The sequence below is a fragment of the Sceloporus occidentalis genome, unplaced genomic scaffold (assembly GCF_023333645.1).
Source record: "Sceloporus occidentalis isolate IW3139 unplaced genomic scaffold, rSceOcc1.0.p SCAF_67, whole genome shotgun sequence".
Taxonomy (NCBI): domain Eukaryota; kingdom Metazoa; phylum Chordata; class Lepidosauria; order Squamata; family Phrynosomatidae; genus Sceloporus; species Sceloporus occidentalis.
This window is the reverse complement of record NW_028317047.1, coordinates 1,445,319-1,468,410: the sequence shown is the minus strand read 5'-3', so window position 1 is coordinate 1,468,410 and position 23,092 is coordinate 1,445,319. Positions and strand designations below refer to the sequence as shown.

At 39.2% G+C, this 23,092-nt stretch overlaps 1 protein-coding gene across 1 annotated transcript; it reads right to left on the bottom strand.

Annotated features, from left to right (window-relative positions):
- Window positions 1-2,649: 2,649 nt before the first annotated feature.
- LOC149286608 (cullin-1-like) lies at window positions 2,650-22,067 on the bottom strand. The gene is made up of 21 exons (XM_089493822.1): window positions 21,928-22,067; window positions 15,705-15,879; window positions 15,352-15,519; window positions 15,208-15,258; window positions 14,495-14,585; window positions 14,129-14,292; window positions 13,254-13,416; window positions 12,559-12,689; window positions 11,696-11,803; window positions 11,508-11,614; window positions 11,325-11,373; window positions 9,582-9,713; window positions 7,612-7,729; window positions 6,626-6,702; window positions 5,462-5,593; window positions 5,218-5,310; window positions 5,068-5,115; window positions 3,948-4,030; window positions 3,481-3,586; window positions 3,259-3,372; window positions 2,650-2,730 (listed from the first exon to the last, which is right to left on the bottom strand). Exons 1-21 carry the CDS (start codon window positions 22,065-22,067, stop codon window positions 2,650-2,652), a joined length of 2,331 nt encoding a protein of 776 aa, XP_089349948.1.
- Between the last annotated feature and the right edge of the window lie 1,025 nt (window positions 22,068-23,092).

The window sequence follows — 23,092 nt, the reverse complement described above, 5'->3', positions numbered from 1 at the left end:
ACCCCATAGTTATATTAGAAAGAAGCATTGGACGGTAAACTGAAATACATGCAATCATTTTTCAATAAAGAAGATTTAAGGGACACTCCAGCCATCGTATGCACTTTAATGCACATGATAGCTGCATGGTCCCTTTAAATTTTTGTGTGGTCCATTTTGTAAATGCATGGAGGGATTCTGGAGATTCCCCATCCCCCGTCTGAATGCCTTGCAGGAGATGCATTTGGCTGAAAACATCTTCCCGCACATAAGCTCTCCTCAAGTCAACTCTAGTTTGGTTGAACCCCTGTGCACATGCGTGGAAAGTGCCGCTATTGATTTCAATGATGGTCCTTCTGACGCTTGGTGCTTCAAAGAAAGAAATGTAGGAGGAGGGCAGCTGCCGCAGCAAGTCTGCAAGTTCTAGGTCAGGTAAGAGCTTTAATACTTCCAAAACAGAAATGAAGTAATCATACACTACATCGTTATGCATTTTTCTATAGTGGGGGTGTTAAGGGCATTAGACTAAGTAAAAGTTATCCATGCCTCGAAAAAGAATGTGTAACATGGCATAACCACTTCTCTTTTTGCTACTAATGTCACTAACCACGCAACCCAGCATCCTAATTACCTCTAAGGCTTTAAAAATAACACACCGAATATCTGAGCATTAATTTCAAGGAGAGAGCCAGCTGAATTCCTCCAGCTCCTTCGTTTGGAGAAGTATGTCACATACTTTTCTTTAAAACATGTTTCTAGGTGGAAGCAGAATTTTTACTGGACCAACACAATGTTACGTATGTTTCAACCTGGTTGTTAGGTGTTCTCTTTAACCCCATCACGACAAAGCCCATAAAGGCTCACAATGCATTGTCATTACTGGGTTTAAGGAAAACCTGTTCTATAAGGACAATACTTTCAATCAACCCAGCATTCTCATTAATAGAATATTCCTGCTTTTTACAATTCTACTGGTTGCTATCTCACGTTTTACATGAAAATCACATGCAATCGCAGCGATAAAGTATGATTCCCGAAGACAATCCCCTCAAGCTTTCTAAACTTTAACTTATTTTTGTTAATGGGGCCTCCTAACTTGTTCCCTCTGCACTGCTAGCTTTGTTCTGTGCCTGACAATTTCAGGCGTCACAAAAGGGGTGTTTGCTGGAAGGTCCTTTGAGTTAAAGGTGTTTGTGGGGGATGTTGTAGGAGGTCAGACTGCTGAGGAAGGCACCGGTCGTTAAAAAGCACATTATGGAACTAGAAGTGCTAAGGAGGGCTAAAAAATTAAAGGGATTGAAAGATAGTAGTTATTAAGAGAGAGACTAAAGTTAAAATTATATACACTGGAAAAATGGCGTCTTAGAGGGGCTATGATAACATTATATAAATAGCTCTTCAGTGACCTGTTCATTAACAGAAATATACAAAGAACATGAGGTCACCCTCAGACTGGAAGAGTGGAGATTTCATAGCTGACAAAGGAAGGGATTCTTTACAGTAAGGACAATAAAGGTATGGAATTCACTGGGAAGGGAGGTGGTGTTATCAAATACATTAGATGCCTTCAAAAGGGGTCTGCATATTTAGTTTTTTTTTTGTTTGTTTTTTAGAAATGCATGACATACAGGGCTATAAATAGAAATAATATTTTAGAGCTTGATCCAGGGAGAAATCCGATTGCCTTTTGGAGTCAAGAAGGAAATTTCCCCCCTGATGGCAGAATTCAAAGTAGCTTAATTAGTGGTTTTGTGCCTTCTTTTGGATCAAGAGTAAGAAGGTTAGGTTGAAGGGTGGAACTTGATGGCCTTAGGTCTTTTTCAACTTTATGTACTATGTATTTGTAACTATGATGTAATACATAGAGGGTGGCTTTGGGAGAATCAAAGGAATGTTTTCTAAGCAATTTTAGTATCTCAAACCCTTTAGTGATGGATCATTGAGTACAAAATATTCCTCTTTATGTGATGCAGCAGTTATTTGGTGAGGTATATGCTCACAATTAATACATCCAATTTGGATCACAGTCAAATCCTGTAATGCTACATACAGAGTTGGATTGTTCAAGATATCACAAAGTTTTTGTAATTGGAACTTTTTATTTACATTTAGGAAGGAAAAAGATAACACAAAAAAACCAAAGCAATTTGTACAGAAATTGTTTGATTTTCTTTTTCTGTTTTTATTTTCCACACATAAAAAAAAGAAAAAAGAAACACACTATACAAATGGGGTTTTCGTAGCAGATTACATTAGGTCCATTCAAACTCTCAGTGGGCTCCGCCAATATATATAGGGACTGTCTTTACCAACACTGGTTGCCCATACAGCCAAAATCTATTGATTTAAAAGAAGGGAGGTGGTGGCATGCAAACATCTGTTCAGTTCGGGTACAAGCTCTCCCTCTGTTCTTAATTTAAAGGGCACTGGTGTCCATATTTACATGCTTGAAATGTTCGCAGTCCTGAGCGATACAGATGTAAGTCTGAGGCTGGCTTCTTGGAGTCCTGTTCCGGTTGTTAAAAAGAGTAGGGACCACGTGGCAGCAGATTGGCTCCTATGAAGTTCAGTTCTTCTCCAGTCTTTCCACCACATAAAAATGTTACTATCTGCCGAGGGTCACACAAATTAAGTTTTACCAACTGCTAAATATATGTATAAAAATGTTATTTAAGCCAGGTAACTGTAGGTGTCCTTTTCTCCATCCACACGTTCCAAGTACTCTTTCTCTATTAGAATGTCAATACATTTCTGTAAAGGCAAGAAGGAGAAAAACAAAAGATTGAGGAACATGTCTCAACTTTCAGCTCTGGGCATCAGGGACTCATTGTTTCAAGAAGGCCTGTATTAACTATAGGAACATTCTTTCATTGGAAACTATGTAGATCAGTGAAGCTCAAAGGGATTCGACAAAGTAAAAGAGGGAAGTATATTTCAAAATGGGAGAATTAGGACAGCAAGTCACAGCAATACAAGGTTTTACTTTACAGGAAGGTGGTAAATATGTGGAACGGCCATACAGTAGAAGTGTTTGAAGTTAATCTAGTTAGGGAATAAGGCTGACCTCAATATAAGATTTAATATGGTTGAGTATAACAAGAGAAAACATAAGTTAACATTACAAGCATCTGCATAACAATTTTATTAAACATTAAAAAAAATGGTTAAACCCACATAGCAGCAAGAACATAAAAATAACATATACAAGCAAGCGGTAACAGCTAGGATAACCATTTTCTCCCAACCAGGGCAACAGAGCTACATTTTATTTGTCCTTACCTTAATAACCGGAACACGTGGCTTGAATCTTGAGGACAGCTGAGTCAAGACTTCTCCCAGAAGCTGCTGGTGTTTCAAGACCTTCCTCATTTTCATAATCCTTACAATAGCAGCCTAAAATAAAAAAAACAAGTCATCCGATACAAGAGTGCACCATTTTCCATCCTGCAAGTCTCCATGTAGGAGAGAATAAAGTCAGTGGAGTGAGACAAGTGCTGATACCTGGATGAGCAATTTCCGATCTTCCTCAATGTTTTTGTGCGTTGTCTCCTGTTCCTGTTTCTGCTCTGTCTTCATAGGCACGTTGATGTTCACTCTTAACTTCTTACTGCCAAGAAATAAGAAAGGGGGCCATTTGAATTTTTAAAAAATAAATAAAAAAATATTGGTTTATACACTTGATTCAAATTCCATTACTACTACTAGGAGTTTACACATTACACAGAAGCATGTAAAATAACAGGGAAGCAGGTAGGAAGAATAGCTTGATTCAAATAAAAAAAAAAGATACTTAGATCTCTTTAGCCAAGCATTATGGCACGTTTCTCCTAGCTCAGTAAAATAAAGTGTAGTTTTATCAGCACCTCCGCACTCTTACTATGTTTTATGCAGGGCCAATGATTTGCTATACTGCCAAGGAAGTCAGAAATAAGAGATACTGCTCTGTTGGTGCAAAAGGTATAACATACTTTTTATAGCCAAGGAATAGCTTTATTAAGGTGTCCGGCTTCAGCTCTACGTCGTCTACATTTGCATTTTCATCTTCTAAAACCTGGTGTTTAAAAAGAACGTTTGTTATTACACTTTGTAATGTAAAATAAAGTATACTTTAAGACATGGAGTAATGCAATTTAATGCTTTAGTAGGGCTGCAACTAACTATTATTTTCATAATCGATTAGTTGGCCGATTATTTTTTCGATTAATCGGATTAAAAAAAAATGTACATTTTTCATTTAAAATAATTTAATAAAGTAACGTAGGATGTTAAAAACAAAGAGCAGAATAAAAAAACTTTGATAAAAATGCATTTCTTGTTTTTATTTCCCAACCTGCCCCCCCCCCCCAGTTATGCACATTTGAACCTAGGCTTGCCACACTCCCTCCCAGATGTCACATACCCCCAGATATGCCACACCGCCTCCCAGATATGCCACATACCCCCAGACACACTGCCCTCCCCACATATGCCTTATATACCCTATATGCCTTATTACCCCAGATATGTCACTCCGTCCTCCCCAGGTATGCCTTATACCCCCCTGATATGCCATAGTGCCCTCATAGATTTGCAGACTCGTTCACAGACAATACTTTTATAACTAAATACAGGGTAAATCTTCACTGCCCCCAGGATTTAGATTCCCCTCAGTTTGCCCCCCCCCTTTACCTCTAACGGCACCTTAAGTTAACCTTAAATTAAATTAACCCTCAGTCCTCATCATTAAATTAACACTGAAGAGAAGACCCCATTAACCACAACTGCCCCTAAATTAACCCTGAAGACCCCATCAACCACAACTGCCCCTAAATTGACCCTAAACACCCCAACAACCACAACTGCCCCTAAATTGACCCTAAACACGCCATCAACCACAACTGCCCCTAATTATTATTTAGCAGCTTATACAACTGTCAAGCTAGTAACCAATGGCCTCCCAAAAAAAAGATCTTTGCACATCTTGTCCCCACTCCGTATTATGCAGGGGAAGTGGGGATTCACTGAGGATTAGTTTGTCCCAAAACATATAAAGCAATATTAAGGTATCCAGTACCAATGGAGGTGCTTCAGTGGCTTAATAAAACTCACCAATAATTTTGATTTCAGCAGTATTTGAAGAACTTGCACCAGGATGTCCTGTCACAACAAAAAACACACATTATGAGGTTGGGCACAACTTGCTTAAACCTATACATATACGGAAAAAGTAAAAAGGTTTCGCCAAACTACTAAGCGTACCATTTTTATCTGAGTGCTGTCTGTGAGTTGCTGCACTGTGTAGGCATCTTCTGTGTTATACTGTAGCAGGATTGCCATCTGGAACGTGGAAGCCTGAAACAATAATAATAATGCAATGTATGGTTTACTATATGTAGAAAAGATTCATCATTAGCTATCTTGATTAAAAGGAGATAACCACACTTAATAGTTAAAACTCAATGACTCCAACTGAAATATGGATTTCTTACAAACCCCCACTCACCTGCAAGGTGTATCTATTTTTGAAGCAATTAGTGACCAGCTCCCCTTTAGATAACTGATATAACCAAGTCAGTTTCCTTCCGCTGTGCCGGCTGGCATAAAAAGCTGTAAACCTCTGGTAGCTGCGTTCCAGCTGTGCAAAAAGAAAGAAGGCATCAGAGTTCCTAAACGCCAAGGAGGATCTTAAGAGTACAAAAGGGTTAAAATAAAAAAAAAAAAAATGCTCCTTGAACATGAAATACAGTTTTCTGCACAGTAATGTAAGCTAGCGTCGACAAACACCTTCTGCTCCAATAAATCTGCAGACTGCCGGCTGCCATTGTTGTCACCCCTGATATTTTGGATGACTGACAAGATTCTTTATTGCAACGCTAATGGAGTCCATAGACTTTCATTGGTCAGAGGGTCCGGCTGGGTGATTAAGACCGAGCCACTATTGTTTATCTAAGACTAGGCAAAGATACGAGAGCCAAGACATGTACGAATGTCTATGCAGGTTCCTGAAAAAACATTATGCAAAAACTTCAACAGCATATTTTCGGAAAATAATTTAATGCTAGTACAAACAAAATAGCGGGAGTTCCCAATTAGCATTTAAACGTCACCAGTCTGCTTAACGGAAAGACGATGCTAAAAATGTAAATACAACACGCTCTTTCAAATAAAAGGAAATATTAACCGGTCTGCTTTTAAAGACACGTGTAAACCACATCTTCAGCAACCCATGTATGAAGTGTAACGCATGCGGCGAAAAAATATAAAATTAAAAGTAAATTAAGCTCACAGCAACAGAGCCTGTTTTAAAAATAGCTATTTGTTTGAAGGTACAAAACATTAAAACAAAACAGTTCCGTACATAAAATATTCAGTGTTGCTTTTAGGAAGGACTTTGTTAGAGGGGTGCGTAAAAGCTTCTAATTAATCCTTTACAACGGACCGCGAGTCAGTCTCAGTCACACCATTCAACAACTGGAGAACTGCATGCATCAAACAATGTAAAACAAACCATCTATTACTTATTAAGTACAACTAGTTGGGGGAGTTCTGAAGTTATCAAACAGGTTATGAAACTAATAAATGAATATGGGGGTACCCAAAATCATTAGCAATATAATGAAACCACAACAAGCAGACGCAGAAAGAAGAGGAAAAATAAGGAGCATACCTCGGATGGTAACGCAAATGTGCAAAACTGCTGAAAGGGCCATGATCCAGAGCTGAGAACCTGAATGCTGAAATCCACTACAAAGAGAGAGAAAAACAAAAACAAATTACACAAATAAGGGCGCTAGCTGTTAAAAAAAAAAAAAAAAAAAAAAAAAAAAAGATTGGGATCGCCAATTATTTCTAATTTAGCGTTTAATTCAAAAGTGAAATGGTCATAAAAACTACATTATATTTAAAATGTTCTGCAAAAGAAAGAAACATTATATATGCATTACATTTAGAGCATCAGCATAGTGCGATAGTGAAAATGAACAATGTGCAGTAACAATCAAGCCTTAAAAATACCAAATATAAACTTTAAAAAGCTACTGGAAATCGGCAATGTGGATGATGGACACCCCAATATCACGTAAACATCATTGTGAACATATCACTGTATAGTTTGTAGAACTGTGGCATTATCTCAGGTGGGTTAAGGAAAAGGTCTGCATGGGCTGCAGGAATACAGCAGAAAGCATAAAGTCCACAACACGTAGCGTGGAAACTAGGTCGACACTCCAATACACTTTTGAGTGCTCTAAGAAAACGTCCTCCTAATAAGACAGCTATTGTAATGATGGAGACGTGGACTGCTCCAATAGTGCCACCTGAGTAACGTCGGAAAGATTTGCCCTTACACAGACAACACTTTCTTATGAAAAGTCACTAGAACCCCCAGACAATGGTGTCCTGCACTACATCACAATAATAGTAATTAAAAAATGAATACATACAGGGAAAGCTAGCATGACTGATTTTTTATTTCTATTAATGCATATCGGATTCGGGACATATTTGTGTACCTTTGAGACAGTAGGTAGGCAAGACGTGCCCAATAGTCCGATGCAAACTCTTAAAATGGCCACAAAACCAATTCTATCTGCATAGGTGCCATCTCACGCAAAAACAGTTACACGGAGTTCACAACCGAGTGGCGATACTTACGGTCGAGTGGCTCGGAATTGGTGAGGTGCCTTTTAAACTGCTCATTTAGGTCCTTGCTCACGCCTATGTCTTGGAACATCCTCTGCAGTTTTGAGGTATACTCAAAGCCGCATGCTTGCTGCAATACAATATAGACCATGAAGGGCAGCGCAAGACAGGGTTAGACAACGCCGGATGAAACAATCAGCACTATGTCTCCCAGTTTCTCCAATTGTTCTGTTTCCTTCCCAAATATATTCTACTAAAAGGCGAGCACCAAGACAAAAATTAAATAAAAAACTGGGGAAAAAAGCACAATTAGAACTGAATTCTGCTACAGGATGCATAAAACTTTTTCCCCAGAGAGAATATTATGTTATTACACAAATAAAACTTATTGTTGATACCTAATAAGTCTTTAAAAATATAATTTTTATTGTATAAAAAAAATATAACGTTACTTTCGTTCCCAGAGCTGAAAATGTCTAACAGTCCTAGCATATTTATACCACGAGGTTACGCAGAATACCGACTGTTGTACAGCAGGACCCTAGAACTAATCATTAACCACATAAATGAGACTTAAAACTATTTGGGACTACTAAAAGATTTATTTATGTAATAATACAATATTCGTTCTGGGGCTTTATCACTTTCATTTAGTAGTAACCCTTAGGTTTTGCACGACTATTGACATTGGCCATCTTTTAGTAAGTTTTTCCCAATGTAGTTTGCTAAACAGAAAGGAAGAAAAATCGAACGTGTGAAAAGTGTAGGATATGGGCTGACAAGGAGGTTTTCTGTTACTGTAATCCGTGTCATATTCTTCATGCAAAATAAGCAATTTCTGAAGCTGTCTGGGGCAGGAGGTGTAATTAGAGCTGGTACATCCTAAAAGCCTTCAGATCACCTTAAGTGAGACTGACATTGAAACCGTGAAGAACACAGATATTACCGTATTTGCTCGATTATAAGACGAGGTTTTTTTCCAGAGCAAATGCTCTGAAAAATACCCCTCGTCTTATAATCGGAGTCGTCTTATAATCAGACCTCAAATAGGTCCGACTATGAGACGACTAAGATCCAGATCCCCGCAGCTGCAGGGGACCTGGATCCTCCTGTCCCCCCGCCCCACTTACCGGTACTTCTGAGTCCCCGGTGTGTAGCTGGGGCAGCGTGTAGATGTCTACGCGATTGGCGTAGACCACTTACGCTGCAGCAGGAAGGAGGCGTGGCTAGCAGCGGGGGTTGTCTGCATCCATCGCGCAGACCTTCCCCGGCTGTCAGAGATCAGAGTTCCCCGCACCGGTGCGGGGAACTCTGATCTCTGACAGTTGGGGAAGGTCTGCACGATGGACGCAGACAACCACTGCTGCTAGCCACGCCTCCTTCCGCCTGCAGCGTAAGTGCGCGATCTACACGCTGCCCCGGCTGCATGACAGGGAAGTCAAAAACACCGGTAAGTTTTTTTTGGGGGGGGGTGTTAAATGGGGGGCATAAGGCATTTCTGGAGGCAGAGTGCTCTGTGAAATGCCTTTTAACCCCCTTAATGCCACTCTGCCTCCAGAAATGCCTTTTTAACCCTCTATACACCACTATGCCTCCTGAATGCCTTAAACCTCCCTATATGCCACTCTTCCCCATAATATGCCTTTTAACCCTCTAAATGCCAGAGTGGCATATAGGGTTAAAAGGCATATCATGGGGCACAGTGGCATATAGGGGGTATAAGGCATTTCTGGGGCAGATGTGCATAACTGGGGTGCAGGTTGGAAAATAGAAGGAAATAAAACCAAAATATTTTTCTCAATCATAGCTTTTATTAAAAAAAAAATAGTTTAGATGAATTAACATTTACTAGTAAAACTTTTTTCCTATAGGGTCGTCTTATATTCAGGTTTTCTTTTTTTTTTTTTCCTACATTAATATTCAGATTGGGGGGGTCGTCTTATAATCGAGCAAATACGGTAATATGGCCCAGGAATTATTACCTTGAGTTTGGATATCATGCTGGCCTCTGCATCATCACTTGCACTGTTCTGGTGAACAAGGCGCTTGGCAAGCATCTTTGCATAGAACTTCTGAAATACATCTTTGTCTTCTATGTACTTAAAAACCACCATCTGGAGAAGAATGTTGGTATTAATGTCTACATAAGCCAGAAAACAGGGGAGAAGTGTATACACTGAAATCAGCTCTCCTACAGGTTGTACCTACTCTGTGTTAATATATAAAAGTCATTTAATTTTTTTTTATTTATTTTTTTAACAAAAGGAAATTTTATAAACAAAAAAACTTTTTTATATCTGGCAATGGGTGGAAGTCCCCTGTGTATGCCGTTATCTTGCAGCATAAGATTTTGAGCTCTAAAGAAGAATATGTTTTACTCGCACTCTTCTTATCAGATGACAATGATCAGGGAAAAATATGTTAAAACAAAACCTGGAGATTCTAAATGTGATTAAGTTTGCGTTATTACTGTGTAAAAAAAGAATAAACTAAATGATCTATATTTGTATGTAGATCAGTGCAGACGTATCTAGTCTCTAATGAGTTGGAGCTGTTAAAGCAGGGGTAAAAAATTTGGTTTGGATCTAGGTGCCAGGCAAAAAAATAAGCAGCTATTTTTTATTTTCTTCCCCAATCATGTTCTTATTTTTATACTAACCAACCTGGCGCCCGGGTTTTGCCAAGCCTTGCCATACACTTACATTTACACACTCCCTATACAGTAAAAAGACACGCTAACACCTCATCGTATCTCATCAAATACTAACACTCTTCAGTAACGCACGCTAACATTTTTACACTCATGTACACACATTCTAACACCATACACACATTCTAACACTATATGCTAACATACACACTCATGCTAATGCCATACTATAACAAACACCATACACACACAAATACACTATACATTTATAAAATTACACACTTACACTGCGGACACATACACACTGACTCTGGCACTACAATACAGTAGACACACTGACTCCAGTGCTATAAACATAACACATTGAATGACACTATAGTGTACACACACTCACATACACTACTCCCCCTCTCACCTGCCAAGCTACTGCCTATGTTCTGCCATCGCAAATCGAGCACACTATGCCTTCCTGCCAGCGCGCAGTGAAGCAAATCATGCGAGGTACCCACAAGGTCACGTAGCATGCATTATGTGACCCCACTCGGTGCTTCACGGCACCCACTACATTAAATTCATAATGGCAGCCCTGCAAAACCCTGGTCGCCAAGAGGTGGATTCTGGCCACCTGGCAGGCTGTTTGTAGAGCACTGTCTTTAAAAGTTTTTGCTGGAGGGTTTATCGCCTTTACTTCAGTATACATTTTAAAGGTCCAACCCCAGTGAGCTTCTGCTGCGAGAAAAGCTTGTCTGGCCCTATGTAATGTAATATATAGATAAATCATATCATAAATCATAAAGTAAGCTTTATTTAATGTATCTTTAGACTTTGAAATATGTAGGTCTGGCTCAGACCTTTTGCTTATTTACTCCCACTGTTGAGAACCTAAAAAGGACACAAACATCTCTTCTTCGTTTTCCACTTTCATTTATTGGTTCCACCCACTGCCACAACTGACTGCTAGGAACACTCTCAGAAATGTATGTTTTTGCTCTAAATCTTATACGTAAAGGAATAAAAGGGTCAGAAAAAAAATTCTGCACACAGGTTTAAAATCTTTGTGATTATTGATCCTTACCACTTGATTTAGTGTATCTTCCAGCTCTGCCTCTTCTGGATTCTTTGAACTAGGACAAAAAGAGCAGAATGCAAACTAAAAATGACAAGCATCACTAGTAGAGTGGTCCGTACAGTTGCAGCAGGTGAGATGCCCAAGGGATGCAAGGGCATTTCTGGGTGTATAAAACATAACCATGCTCACCTCTTCTTCAGCAAAGAGTCACAATACCGGGCAAGCAGCTCAGGAGACTTGCTGGAAGATTGCGCCATCTTTGTCACAGCATTGTTATTTATAAACCGTCCACAAGCCTGACAGCAGAAGAAGGTAATTTACTAAAAGTTCTGCATACCACGTGCTGGTCATTCATTAACATTTCTACTGCGACTCACCTTATCTAGTGCAGCCACAAAACCAGCATCATTGTTGAATGCCGACATAACTAGTGCATTATATTTTTTGTGGACATCCAGAACGGTCTGTACATACATTTTGGGATCCTGGGGGGGGGGGGGGGGGGGGGGAGGAAAACGCGCATTAGAAACCGGTTATACAGCATTATCTTGATGAAAACACGCTACTATCATTTCAATTCATTAATACTTGTATTATGATGAACACAAAGAACAGGAGGAGGAAATTTGTGAGCAATGTTAACTTGTGACACTATGCCTAATGGCACAAAAAAAGTGCTTGCGGGGTATAGCAGGTAGTTAATTTTAACATTTCCATCCTAGCCAATGAGGGTTGCCATAAACCAAGGGTATCCAAGTGCTTTATTGGTGGTTGTTGCTTTTGGCTCATGGGCATTCATGCTCGTTTCATAAATGCCATGGTTTTGCAATAGTTTTGGTCTGTAATTAACAGACTATTGCCACAAAAAGTCAAGTTTCATCCTAACTCAGACACTTACAAAAACAATTCATGCAAAAATCATCTGACTCAAAACACAACCTATTCTATGTAGCTGCCTTAATGATACAATACAGAGCAACACAACAACGGCTGAACAGCTTGTTTACAATGACAATGTCGGAGGACCATGCTATGTCAAGGACTGGGACGCATGACTTTAGTCCTCCATCTTTGCCTGAAAACAAGTAGTTTCTTCGTTAAGATGGGATCAGATAAAAATTGTGGCCTGAGGACTTCAGTTGTACAGCCCTGGTCAAGAGTGCTCTTATGCGTCACATCATAGTCATAATTAATTGTTAAACAAGAATATGGGATTCTAGTTCTGTGAAAGGTGGCCTACATTTTGTGCCGCTTCTCCACACTTTTCTATAGCAGCAAGTCCTTGATTGTGGATATGTGTTTCCAAAAGCTTTTTCAATTCCCCCAGGCCATCTTGAATTCGAGATACAAGATTGTACATCCGCCCCAGATCTGCAAAAAGAAGCATCTTTCCAGTAAGGAAAAAAAATACAGACCACCACAAGATTTGGTGTTTAGTCCAATGTCAAAACATGATAGCCATTTCAACTATACGGATGAAAATCCGTTAACTTCGTTAAGAGCCGACACATGGCAAGGGGTTTCAAGGATCAAAAGCCTAACAGATACAAATATACAAACTGACAAACTAACGAAAGGTCACCAGTTATACACGTGTATACAGGTTCCTTGGTGTCTTTAGGGGTGGGTGCTATACCCGATATGCGCTATTTATTGAACTTCTTTGTCTACATAGGTCGTCTTGATAAAAGTCTCTGGTTTAGACTGAAACAATGATATGGAATACGCCACTGTGATTTTTGATAAGGAAAAACCTGCTGATTTAAAAAAAATATATATACACACACACACACACTGAATGAAGAATTTCCCATATGATCAATTAGTGTAGGTGTAAGAGAAATACACTGGTGAAAATTAAGTCAATACAACCTGATGCTCCTTTCTACATTTAATCATATAAGCCAGTTTCATGTTACTCAAAAAACATTTTACCTTCATTTTTGTCAGCGTCTAGCAAGTTCTGAAACTCTGTGTGAAAGATCTCTAAATGTTTTTCAATTAGCACTTGTTCACATTTCCGTGCCAGCTCGTCTTGGGTGCTTTCATGAAGGTAAACCTGTACTCTACGCTGCTCCTCTAAAAGCCGTGCTTCTGCCTAAAGCGCCATGGGAAGAAAGGAAGAAAAAAACAACATGAAGAAGGAAGCCAGTGGAAGTCACCTCATTGTATTGGTGAGTGAGTACTGAGCGTTCTTCCTGTTGCACACAGAGCATGTAACAGATTTCTTAACCTCTTCGTGAAGCTCTAGATGACAGACGACATAATAGTACTCCCTACGGTTTTCACACCGCCAGAGAGGTTTCTGTGGCGGTATACAGAAGACTAGGCTGTCATTCGACACCTTGGGGATTCCCCTGTCAGCAAGACCCAAGATTGTCAGCTTCCGGCAGACCAATCTGGTGTAACTGTGTAAAATGTAAAATGGGTGCCCAAACACCCCATGCCCCTTCCACTACAAATACACCTAACACTTTACCTTTTTTGCTCCAGGAGCAAAAATTGTAAACGTGTGTTCCCTTTGTTTACATACTAAATGGCAGACTGTCAAAAAAAAAAGTGGTAGAAGCAGAAAGCCCCATCTGTCCTAAATAAATAAATAAATAATTATATATATATATATATAATTTATGAGGTTACACTAAACATGGAAAAGGAGAATCATGGGTGAACAGAGATATGCTGAAAACGGGCATTTAAGGGGGTAAAACCTCTGTCACAAAGGAGTAAACCACAAAAAACAAGCACTCGGCCACAACTGTAATTTGTGGAGTGAGCATCAGCTGGCAGGTCTCAGCTAGCAAGCTTACCTTTTTCATATACTCTGTGACAGGGTTCTGCTGTAAAAACTCTGTGCTTTCTCTCGTGTAGAAACGCTCTGTGTCGGCCAAAAACTGTGACTCAAAAGACTCTTTGTATACTGTCAGCGTTGGGCCCTTGGCAAACGCATCGTCTTCATTCAAGCCTAGCTCGACTGTAAATATAAAAAGGACACTGTTAGTGCATTGATTCCACTGATGTTCATAGGTGCCTCTAAATAAATCTCACAAAAACAAAAAAGCCACTGCATTTGTTTTCCAAAATGACCGCAGGGTGACTGCCCATGAAGGTGGCTACTTTCATTAATCATAAATGTGGATTGAAATGTTACAATGTGAGGTACACCAACGTCTTACCATAAGACTGTACAACACCACTGATGAGTCTGGTATTGATGGTTTCTCCATTTCGTTCCTTTTCAATCAGTTTCAGCACAGCATTTGTCACCTTCAAAGAGACAATAAAAATTAAATTTAGCCCAATTTTTAAACACAAAATAATTAGTCTGATTGTGTAAGGCCTTAAAAGGCTTGCTCAATTCAGGACGAGGGCCAGGAGACATTTTTCTGAGGCGATTCACTTAAGCTTTACAAGTGTAATGGAAGAAGCAGGTGTGATACATGCCATACTTGCAACGTATGCATCCAACAAATTGTAGAGTGCAAACAGAGCAGAGTTACACATCAAGAAGACTTTTCATCCAGACACTTTAGATACACATTGGCCTAGTGAAACCACTTGCAAACATGCATTAGATAAAGCCAATTGGCAATGCTCTATGCATAATCACTTTGTTCAGTCCCAGAATGCTATGCGTTCGCCAGAACAGAGTATTCTGGGAGATGATTATGGATGAACACTAGCTCAGCCATAGCCGTATCTTATCTGTGCAGCACATAAATGTATTTCACCAATACATTTGTTGCAAACTGATTACCAAAATTCTGACCTACCAAACAGGCAACCATTTTTTTTTTTAAAGACTTCTGTTTTCATCTTGCTACAATTACATCAACAAGAGCGTAAAAATAGGGTACAATTGTTAAAATACTTTTTGAAAATAACTTACTTGCTTGTTTAAGGGCCGGAAAAGACAATCTCTCCACGTTACTAACGCAAGCTGGAAAAATAAGGAAAGACAAGCATATTACCATCTGCCACGAGTTGGCTTTGCCAAAATGCAGGTGCAAACATAAAAAAGCCACAAACTTACAGAGTAAATCTCATATATTCCTTTCCTTCCTTCGTCACACTCGCGCCGGACCCAGTGTCGGTTGAGGTACGCGCAGATCCCATTCAATACTTTGCTTGAAAACCGGTAATCTTCCCATTGTTGTGTGTAAAACTTTAGAACACTTTCATCCATTAAATCCTCGCCATCCTGAAGGGTGAAAGTGGTTATATTCGGGTGCTCGACCAACTTCAGGTTTATTTTGTTAAAATATCATGCCTTGGTCAATACATTTGTAACAATTGAATGATCCCATTACCCATTCTCCTTGTGAGAAGTGGCCTTACCACCATTTTTCCAGGCAATACATTGCTTACATATGAAAGCAAACTCACCTTGAGGAGGTTTGTCAAGTAATTCTTCAGGAACTCCTTGAGGCGTTTGTATAGTTCCAGCCCAACAAACTGAGCTCCTCCTGGCGCCTGTCCTTTTTTTGACTTTGATGGCGGTACACCAGCTCCCCGTGCTTGGTTTGACTGGTGTACACTGGTGCAGTAGTTATAAACATGACTGAAGCTAATGGTCAAGGAAAAACACATCTTTGCACCTCTACACCCAGCACTATCTCACCCATAACAATGGCACAGAAACATGCGCCAGGCAAAGACGACACACGGTCTACAATTGCTTTAAGTAACACAAAAAACAGAAACTGTCTGCGCTTCTCACCCTAATAAAGTTGGCAACAAATATATAAACATAGTATAAATGAGAGGTTTTGGTTATATGAATTGGCCAAAGCATAATTAAGCTCACCCGCCACGTCAAGGCACACTCTCAATAGGGTGAGAACCTACTCTCACCTCCTACATAGTGGACACACAAAGCAGTTTATACTGCTACCAAAACCTTATTAATGTGTTGGGGGAGGTGCAATTAAACCTCCTCCCTATTAACCCCTGGACAGCAAGCTGCAACCAGACTGATGAGGAGCCAACAACCTCAAATATGTGCAAACAGGGAAAAGAAAAAATGTCGGTGCGCTGAGCTTAAGTAACACATTAAGAAAGAGGCAAACGCTCCAAATCTAGCACTGTTCCTTTGAAAGAATTTTTTTCATTTGCCTAAACAAAAGGAGGAGCATGCTAAGCTTATTCTCCATGCAAATGATAATACAGTTGTTTCATAATTTACTGTAATAATGTCATTTATATACACACACATTAAATGCATATCTATATAAAAACAAAGCCTAGATGTGGCCATTGTACAACACATTGTAAGATATGGAGTTTACACACACACATAAAACATGGACTTGTGTTTATTTTTAAGGTGGTGTAAATATAGGACTGCTCCATCCAACCTTCGAGCTTTAACAAGGAAAGCCTTAAACCAGGAAGGGTATAGTCCTAAAGAAGCTCAAAAGAAAACAATGGGGTGACGTAGAAGGGGTGACGTAGAAGGGGTGATGTGTCAGGGTGGATTATGTTTTAATAGCAAATTATATTACACCCGGATACAAGTCATGCCAAACCAAATATGCGCCCAAGGACTCTGCCACGTTGTAAATATCTCACTACGTCAGTAAAACATACTACCTGTGCCTTTTTGCTTAGTGGTAACTATAAAGAGGGAAGAAAATAGGAAACGAATATTCAGAAGGGAGGAATCATGTGGAAGGATCTATAAAAAGATCCTGAGCCCAAAGTACACACACTGCTGGACAGTTTCTCTGCACCAGACCCTGACTAATGCCTTAACAGCTGACCGACTGTGAAGAGCACCGGAACAAGGAGAAAGTAAGGACCAGAAGCCTCACTCAGATGTTTATCACCCTGTAAAGCTGAAACATCACCTACTTTATCTGGGTATTGTCATTTCTATCCAAGAATTGGAGTCTGGTAAACGCATAATGCTACTGATGCCTTTCTTTATGGTATACTGAACTGTCTGTATACAAACACACACAAAAAGTGTGATACAATACACGAGTCGCAATCCAATTATTCACTGGTCACAGGGACAGGAAGCCAAGTGTATTGAAGGATTTGTTATTCAACGTTTCAAAATTGTGAGGGCATAAAGTTCCTAAAACGTTAATGGTAAGAAGAAAAAATAAAAAGGATATCTGTAAATATTTACAGAAAGTTACTATAAAACAGAATATATATATTTTACAAAATGACAACTACATTATAAAAGGAGTTCGTTAGTTACCATCATCCAGATCCACACACTGTAGTCATCCTTCTTTCCTTCACATCTTCTACGGTGGCCCAACAAAAAAAGTCAGCTTTGCCAAAGGACTCCATTTTCTCTTGGGCCAATATCAAAAGTCCTCAACTGGTCTAAATGCTTGCATCATATTTACATTTGCCCTTTGTGCCACCATTTCAGACATGTTCATAGTTGCATAATCTAGGATTACTAAACAGAATTCTAACACACTTTTGCAACCCTGAGAGGAATATAAAAAAAACAAACAAAAAAAGATAAGCCATGGCTCAGCAGTGGCAACTGGCATTTGCTGTCTGGCACCTACATGTACGCGTGTCAAATCCTGTAGTAAGCACACCGATTGCAAAAGTTCCACAATAAGGTTACCAAATAAACAAGGGAAGCGGTCTTTGTAAAGTATTACTTCTGCAATGTTTCACAAAGAAGTAACTCAGCAGGGTTTAGAGGTGTACCAGGGACTTAAAAACAGGAATAAAAATGTTCATATGACTGCTCTTCTGAAATAAACATCCCGCCTGCACAGGAAATAACATCAATCAAAACATTTTAATACATATAAACCCAGGTTCCAAAAATAATCATTATATAAATATAATAGTCATTTTTACCCAAGAGTAATAGAGCTTATTGTCCGAGAAAACATCAAGAAAGAAAAGAGGCCTATAGAAACCATAACAAAGGGCAGAAGTTGCTATCCTCGCCTCATTCTTTTGATCCCTGAGGTCCCAAGAGGTTTTTTTTGTTTGTTTGTTTTTTAACAAAAAGGTATCATTTACAACTATATACTTCTTACAGCAGGGCTCGACTAACCCCAGGCACCAGTTAGTCATGGTGACACGAAACCATGGTTTTGTGGGTGCCATAAACCGTCCAGCCTGGTCAAGTAATACACGTTATGTGACCCAGCTGGAAGCCTCACAGCACCCATGCCCCTGCAGGAAAGCGTGGGATTTTAGAGTCACGATGGGGATAGGCATACACGTGGCAGGTCTTCACAAGTTGAGAGAGATAGTAGTGTATAATGTTGGGTCAGAGTCAGTGTGTGTATGTGTAAATGTATAGCGCCATAGTCAGTATGACTATTACACTGTAGTGCCAGAATGTGTATTTTTATATATGTATAGTGTTGGCCAGTGTGTGTATGTTGTTGGATAGTGTGTGCATGTGGATAAGAGTGTTTGCATGTATGGTATGGTGTATGTTACAGTATGGCATTAGCTTGAGTGTGTGTAAGCATATAGTATTTGTATTAGTATATGGTGTTAGAATGTGTGTAACATGAGTGTAGAATGTTAGCATGTGTTTCTGTAAGCATAAGATTGTGTAAGCATAAGATGTTTGTTACCGTTAGTGTGTGTAAGTGTAAGAAAAATGGTAAAACATACAAGCTAGAGTCTTCATGGTGTATAATACACCTTGTCATGAAGTGGTTCACTGCAGTACCATACAAAGTGGTGCAGCACTGAAGAAAGGTGTTTTATGTTGTATCGCCCCAATAGCCATTGTTTAACTGCAGATCAAAGAATAATAAATGAAAATAAAAATATTATTGGGAAAGAAAAAAAAAAAAAAAAGTTGGCTCGTGAATTCTTTGCCTCGCTTCTAGAGCCAAACAAAATTTGTTGACACCTGACTTACAGTGTTGGAAACATTCTGTGCCCTGAACAAGTGTTGGAAATTTCAAAGAAACAAACAGCTTGCAAAAATACAGCACAAAAATTCCATCGTAGGCACAGGAAACAAACTACAAGGCTTAGGCTGCATAGATGCATATAAGTTAATAGAATTACTTTATCCAGCAAAACAGGCATTAGACTATATACCGCACATGCATGGCTTATGACAACGTTCATGAACAGCAAAGGTTGTGCTAATGAATATTAACATAACAGAGACGCTACCTCAGCCAGATATACCCAAAAATGACATGAGGCTTTGCCATAATATGAAACATAAAAGGTCAAACACTGAATACAAACCATCATATTCAATAAAACAGGACCAATAAAAAGAATAGAAAACACCCATGTGAATACTGCTCTCACACAACACTGGTATTGTGGTAAGGAATTCTACACACAGAGGCTGTGTTGAATTGTTGGTATTTCCAGACTGACACTGGTTAGTCATGAATATTCATTGGGGAACTTGGGAACTTTCACAATACAGGGCCCCTAATGTGGGCTCATTGACACTAGTAACATATATAAAATATTTTAACCTCAAAGCTTATAACAAAAAACCCAAGATAACATGTTTGTTTTTTTAAAAAGAGAGACCAAACCATATTTTGCAGGTCAATAGCCAAACTAAGAGTCTAGTAATAAAATCTTATCCTACAAATGAAACATCTTAACCTCTTTTATGAGGATTGGTATAACGGTAAAAGGGCAGTTTAGTGCGCACGATACTCCTACTACAGAAGAACGTTCTGCGACTCTTTTAACACCTTAAGGACAGAGCTGTTTTTTGTTTTTGTACCATTTGGGGACAATGGCTGTGCTTGTTTTTATCTGTAGTTTTCTTCTCTCATTTGCTGTAGCCACACAAGTTATATATTTTTTTTTCTCAAGACAAGGTACCTTTATTTTGATCATATCACCTAATTTACTATAAAAAAAAAAAATTAATCATAAAATATGGTGAAAAAGGACCTTTTACTCATCTACAGAAGCTAATGGAAAAAAACCTGCTCGGTTCAATTTACTCCCATCAAACTATATAATTTTGAAAACTAGACAGTCCATGGTATTATATATATATATATATATATTTATTTTTTTTTGTTTTACTCTTTCCATGAACTAATTCTACTACTAGCCTTTGTCAAGCTTTGTGGTACTGATTTTTGTGTGTTTTCTGTTACACACTGAAATGCAGGAATGATTTTCCAGCTCCTGGTATATGTCACTGTCAAACACCACCCCAATATGTGTTCAGAAAGCCTCTTGACTACAGTGATACCACCCACGCATGGGTTTGTCACGTTGTTTGGGGGTTTAAGGGCCACATTTGGAAGGAGCAGTTTTCTTTTAAATTTGGAATTTTGACATCTGGTCATCCTGACCCCTGCATATCGTTGAAGCTGGCCAATTCAATTTACCCCATCAAAGTAGAGCCCTGCGTGGGACTGCTTTTTTAATCCCGCTGATTTTTTGCCCAATCCCGCCTGCTCCTGCAATGTGAGTGTTCCACTCCCACCACATTTGTGGCCAATCACGCCCACCTCCTTACCTGAACTGCAGATTTCCCGCACAGTCCCGCAAGGCTGCCCTCGAGTTGCTCCCTCACAGCCTCTCTTCTCTTGCTCCGCCCAGGAACAAGGCGGAGTCACAGGAAGTGACATCACGTGACTCCGCTTTGTTCCTGGGCGGAACAAGAGAAGAGATACTGTAAGGGGGCAGCGCGAAGGTAGTCTTGCGGGACTGCGCGGGATTACTGGGACCCACAGGTACAGTGCCTGACCGCCCGCTCCCGCAACACCAGCAAGTATTTACTTTTTCAAATTGGAATTTTGACATGTATTCATTCTGCCCCATGTCTTTGAAGACAATTTGGGAGAGATTTTAATAAAAAATATTGTGAAAGGCAAAATCTTGGTTCGTGGCGGCTCTCCGAAGCGATATCAAGGCAGTTCAGCAACACTGTTTGATTGCCTCCTAATCTTAAAGCCGGCAGCACCGTTTGGGAGAAGAAAGATGTTTAACCTCATGATGTGCCTGGCACGTCACTTGTCAATGAGATTAATTTCTGCAAAGTGTCTGGTACGTCAATTGTCATCAAGGGGTTAATATGCATTCCTCCAAAAAAAAAAAAACACAAAAAAACCCACTTACCTTACCACAAAAGTTCAGCAAAGCTAATGCTGGATCAGGCTGGAGAAGAGTACATCATGTGCAGGGCATGTAGCTGGGGGTAGGGAAAGGGGCAAATGTGTCTTGGGGGTTCTGCCTTTGCAAAATGGACCACACAGTTACTTTTTGATAAATTAACCTAGACTGGCCACCTGTCACATACTTTACTAAGTAAATAACTTTCGAAACCTCAACATCTACATAACACTGACTGGCAAAAGTTTAAAGGAAGATTTAATGAACAAATTATGCTAAATGCTGTGAAAGCAAAACCATAATCTAAAAGGCATTCTTTGATGCCACATGAGCCACACAAGTGATTGTTCTTCCCAACAGAGATGCTGCCTTGAAATGGCAATGCACCAACACACATATACTTACAGCCATACATTACGAGAAACTGGCTCTACCACAATCCCTCAGGATGGGTTATATGATCCCATTATACCAACTTTAGTCTTCCAGATGAAGCCATGAATTTTAAACAGAAACCCCTATAAAGATGGACCATTCTTAAGGATACGTGTAGAGTTCCATGTATCTGGCCTTTGCCATGCTTTGTCTGGTGTACACCTGTTGGATCCCAGCCCTCAGGTCATCCCAGATCTGGTCCAAACCAATCTGTTTAAGTCCATGTGGATTTTGACTCCGGTTTGATGACATGTTGTGTTTCTTTTTGTTTTGAAATTTTCAACTCCCTGTTAAAAGTCCTTCTGTATAGCAACTTTCAATTGTGGTCTAGTTAATCCTCCATATGACAACAAATCACAGGTACATTCCAATATCCGGTTGAGTGTTGATAATACTTTCTGCGCGACCAACTATTCTTCAATCAAAAAACCTGAAAATAACAGAAAATAGTTAAAATACTAAGCAGGTAGTAAAATATTAACAATACTACAAATATAGCATTATTGCAAAACAGAAAAAAGAAGAAAGGTCTGGAAACACGTGAAAATGCACACAAATAATAATAGGTATTGAACGTGAAAGCAAGATCACTAAACACACACGTGTGTGTATGTATGTAATTATATATATATATATATATATATATATATATATATATATATATATATATATATAATTTTACTTCTTAAATTATGTGGCATTACCCGAGAAAAAATAATCACAAATCTTACAATCATGTAAAATAAAAAGTTATGCTTCATGCAAGTCAAAAAAAAAAGTTTTGTTAGTGTCTATAAATATCCCATATAAAATAAATAAAAATGAGCCTGCCTGTCGCCTAGTCTCAACGCAAATGTCGTCATACCACTTAACATCAATAAGAAGCCTCCAAAAAATGTCTTAACGCATAATAGTGTGTTCTTTACCAGGTCTCTCGATAATAGGAAAAATCTCCAGAAAGCAGCTCCGTATGGAACTTTTTGCCTAGATCTAATATGTAAGCAATAGTATGAAATGAGATCCATTTCATATTTCTAGCTCATTAAGAGGAGGAGGTCCTACGTCCTGCTTTGGACCAATTCCAAGGAAGACCGTTGCAAGATGCAAGATCCTCAGTTTGAACGTCTTGCCAATATATCTTACACCAGTTTTCAGTCCTGAAGGTTCCACTGTGTGCCTTCATGCACGTGGACATGGTCTTCACATCGATACATTCTGGGTGAATTGGTTTTAAATTATGGAAATTGCTATGACCATAGAATGTAAACTGGATCTTA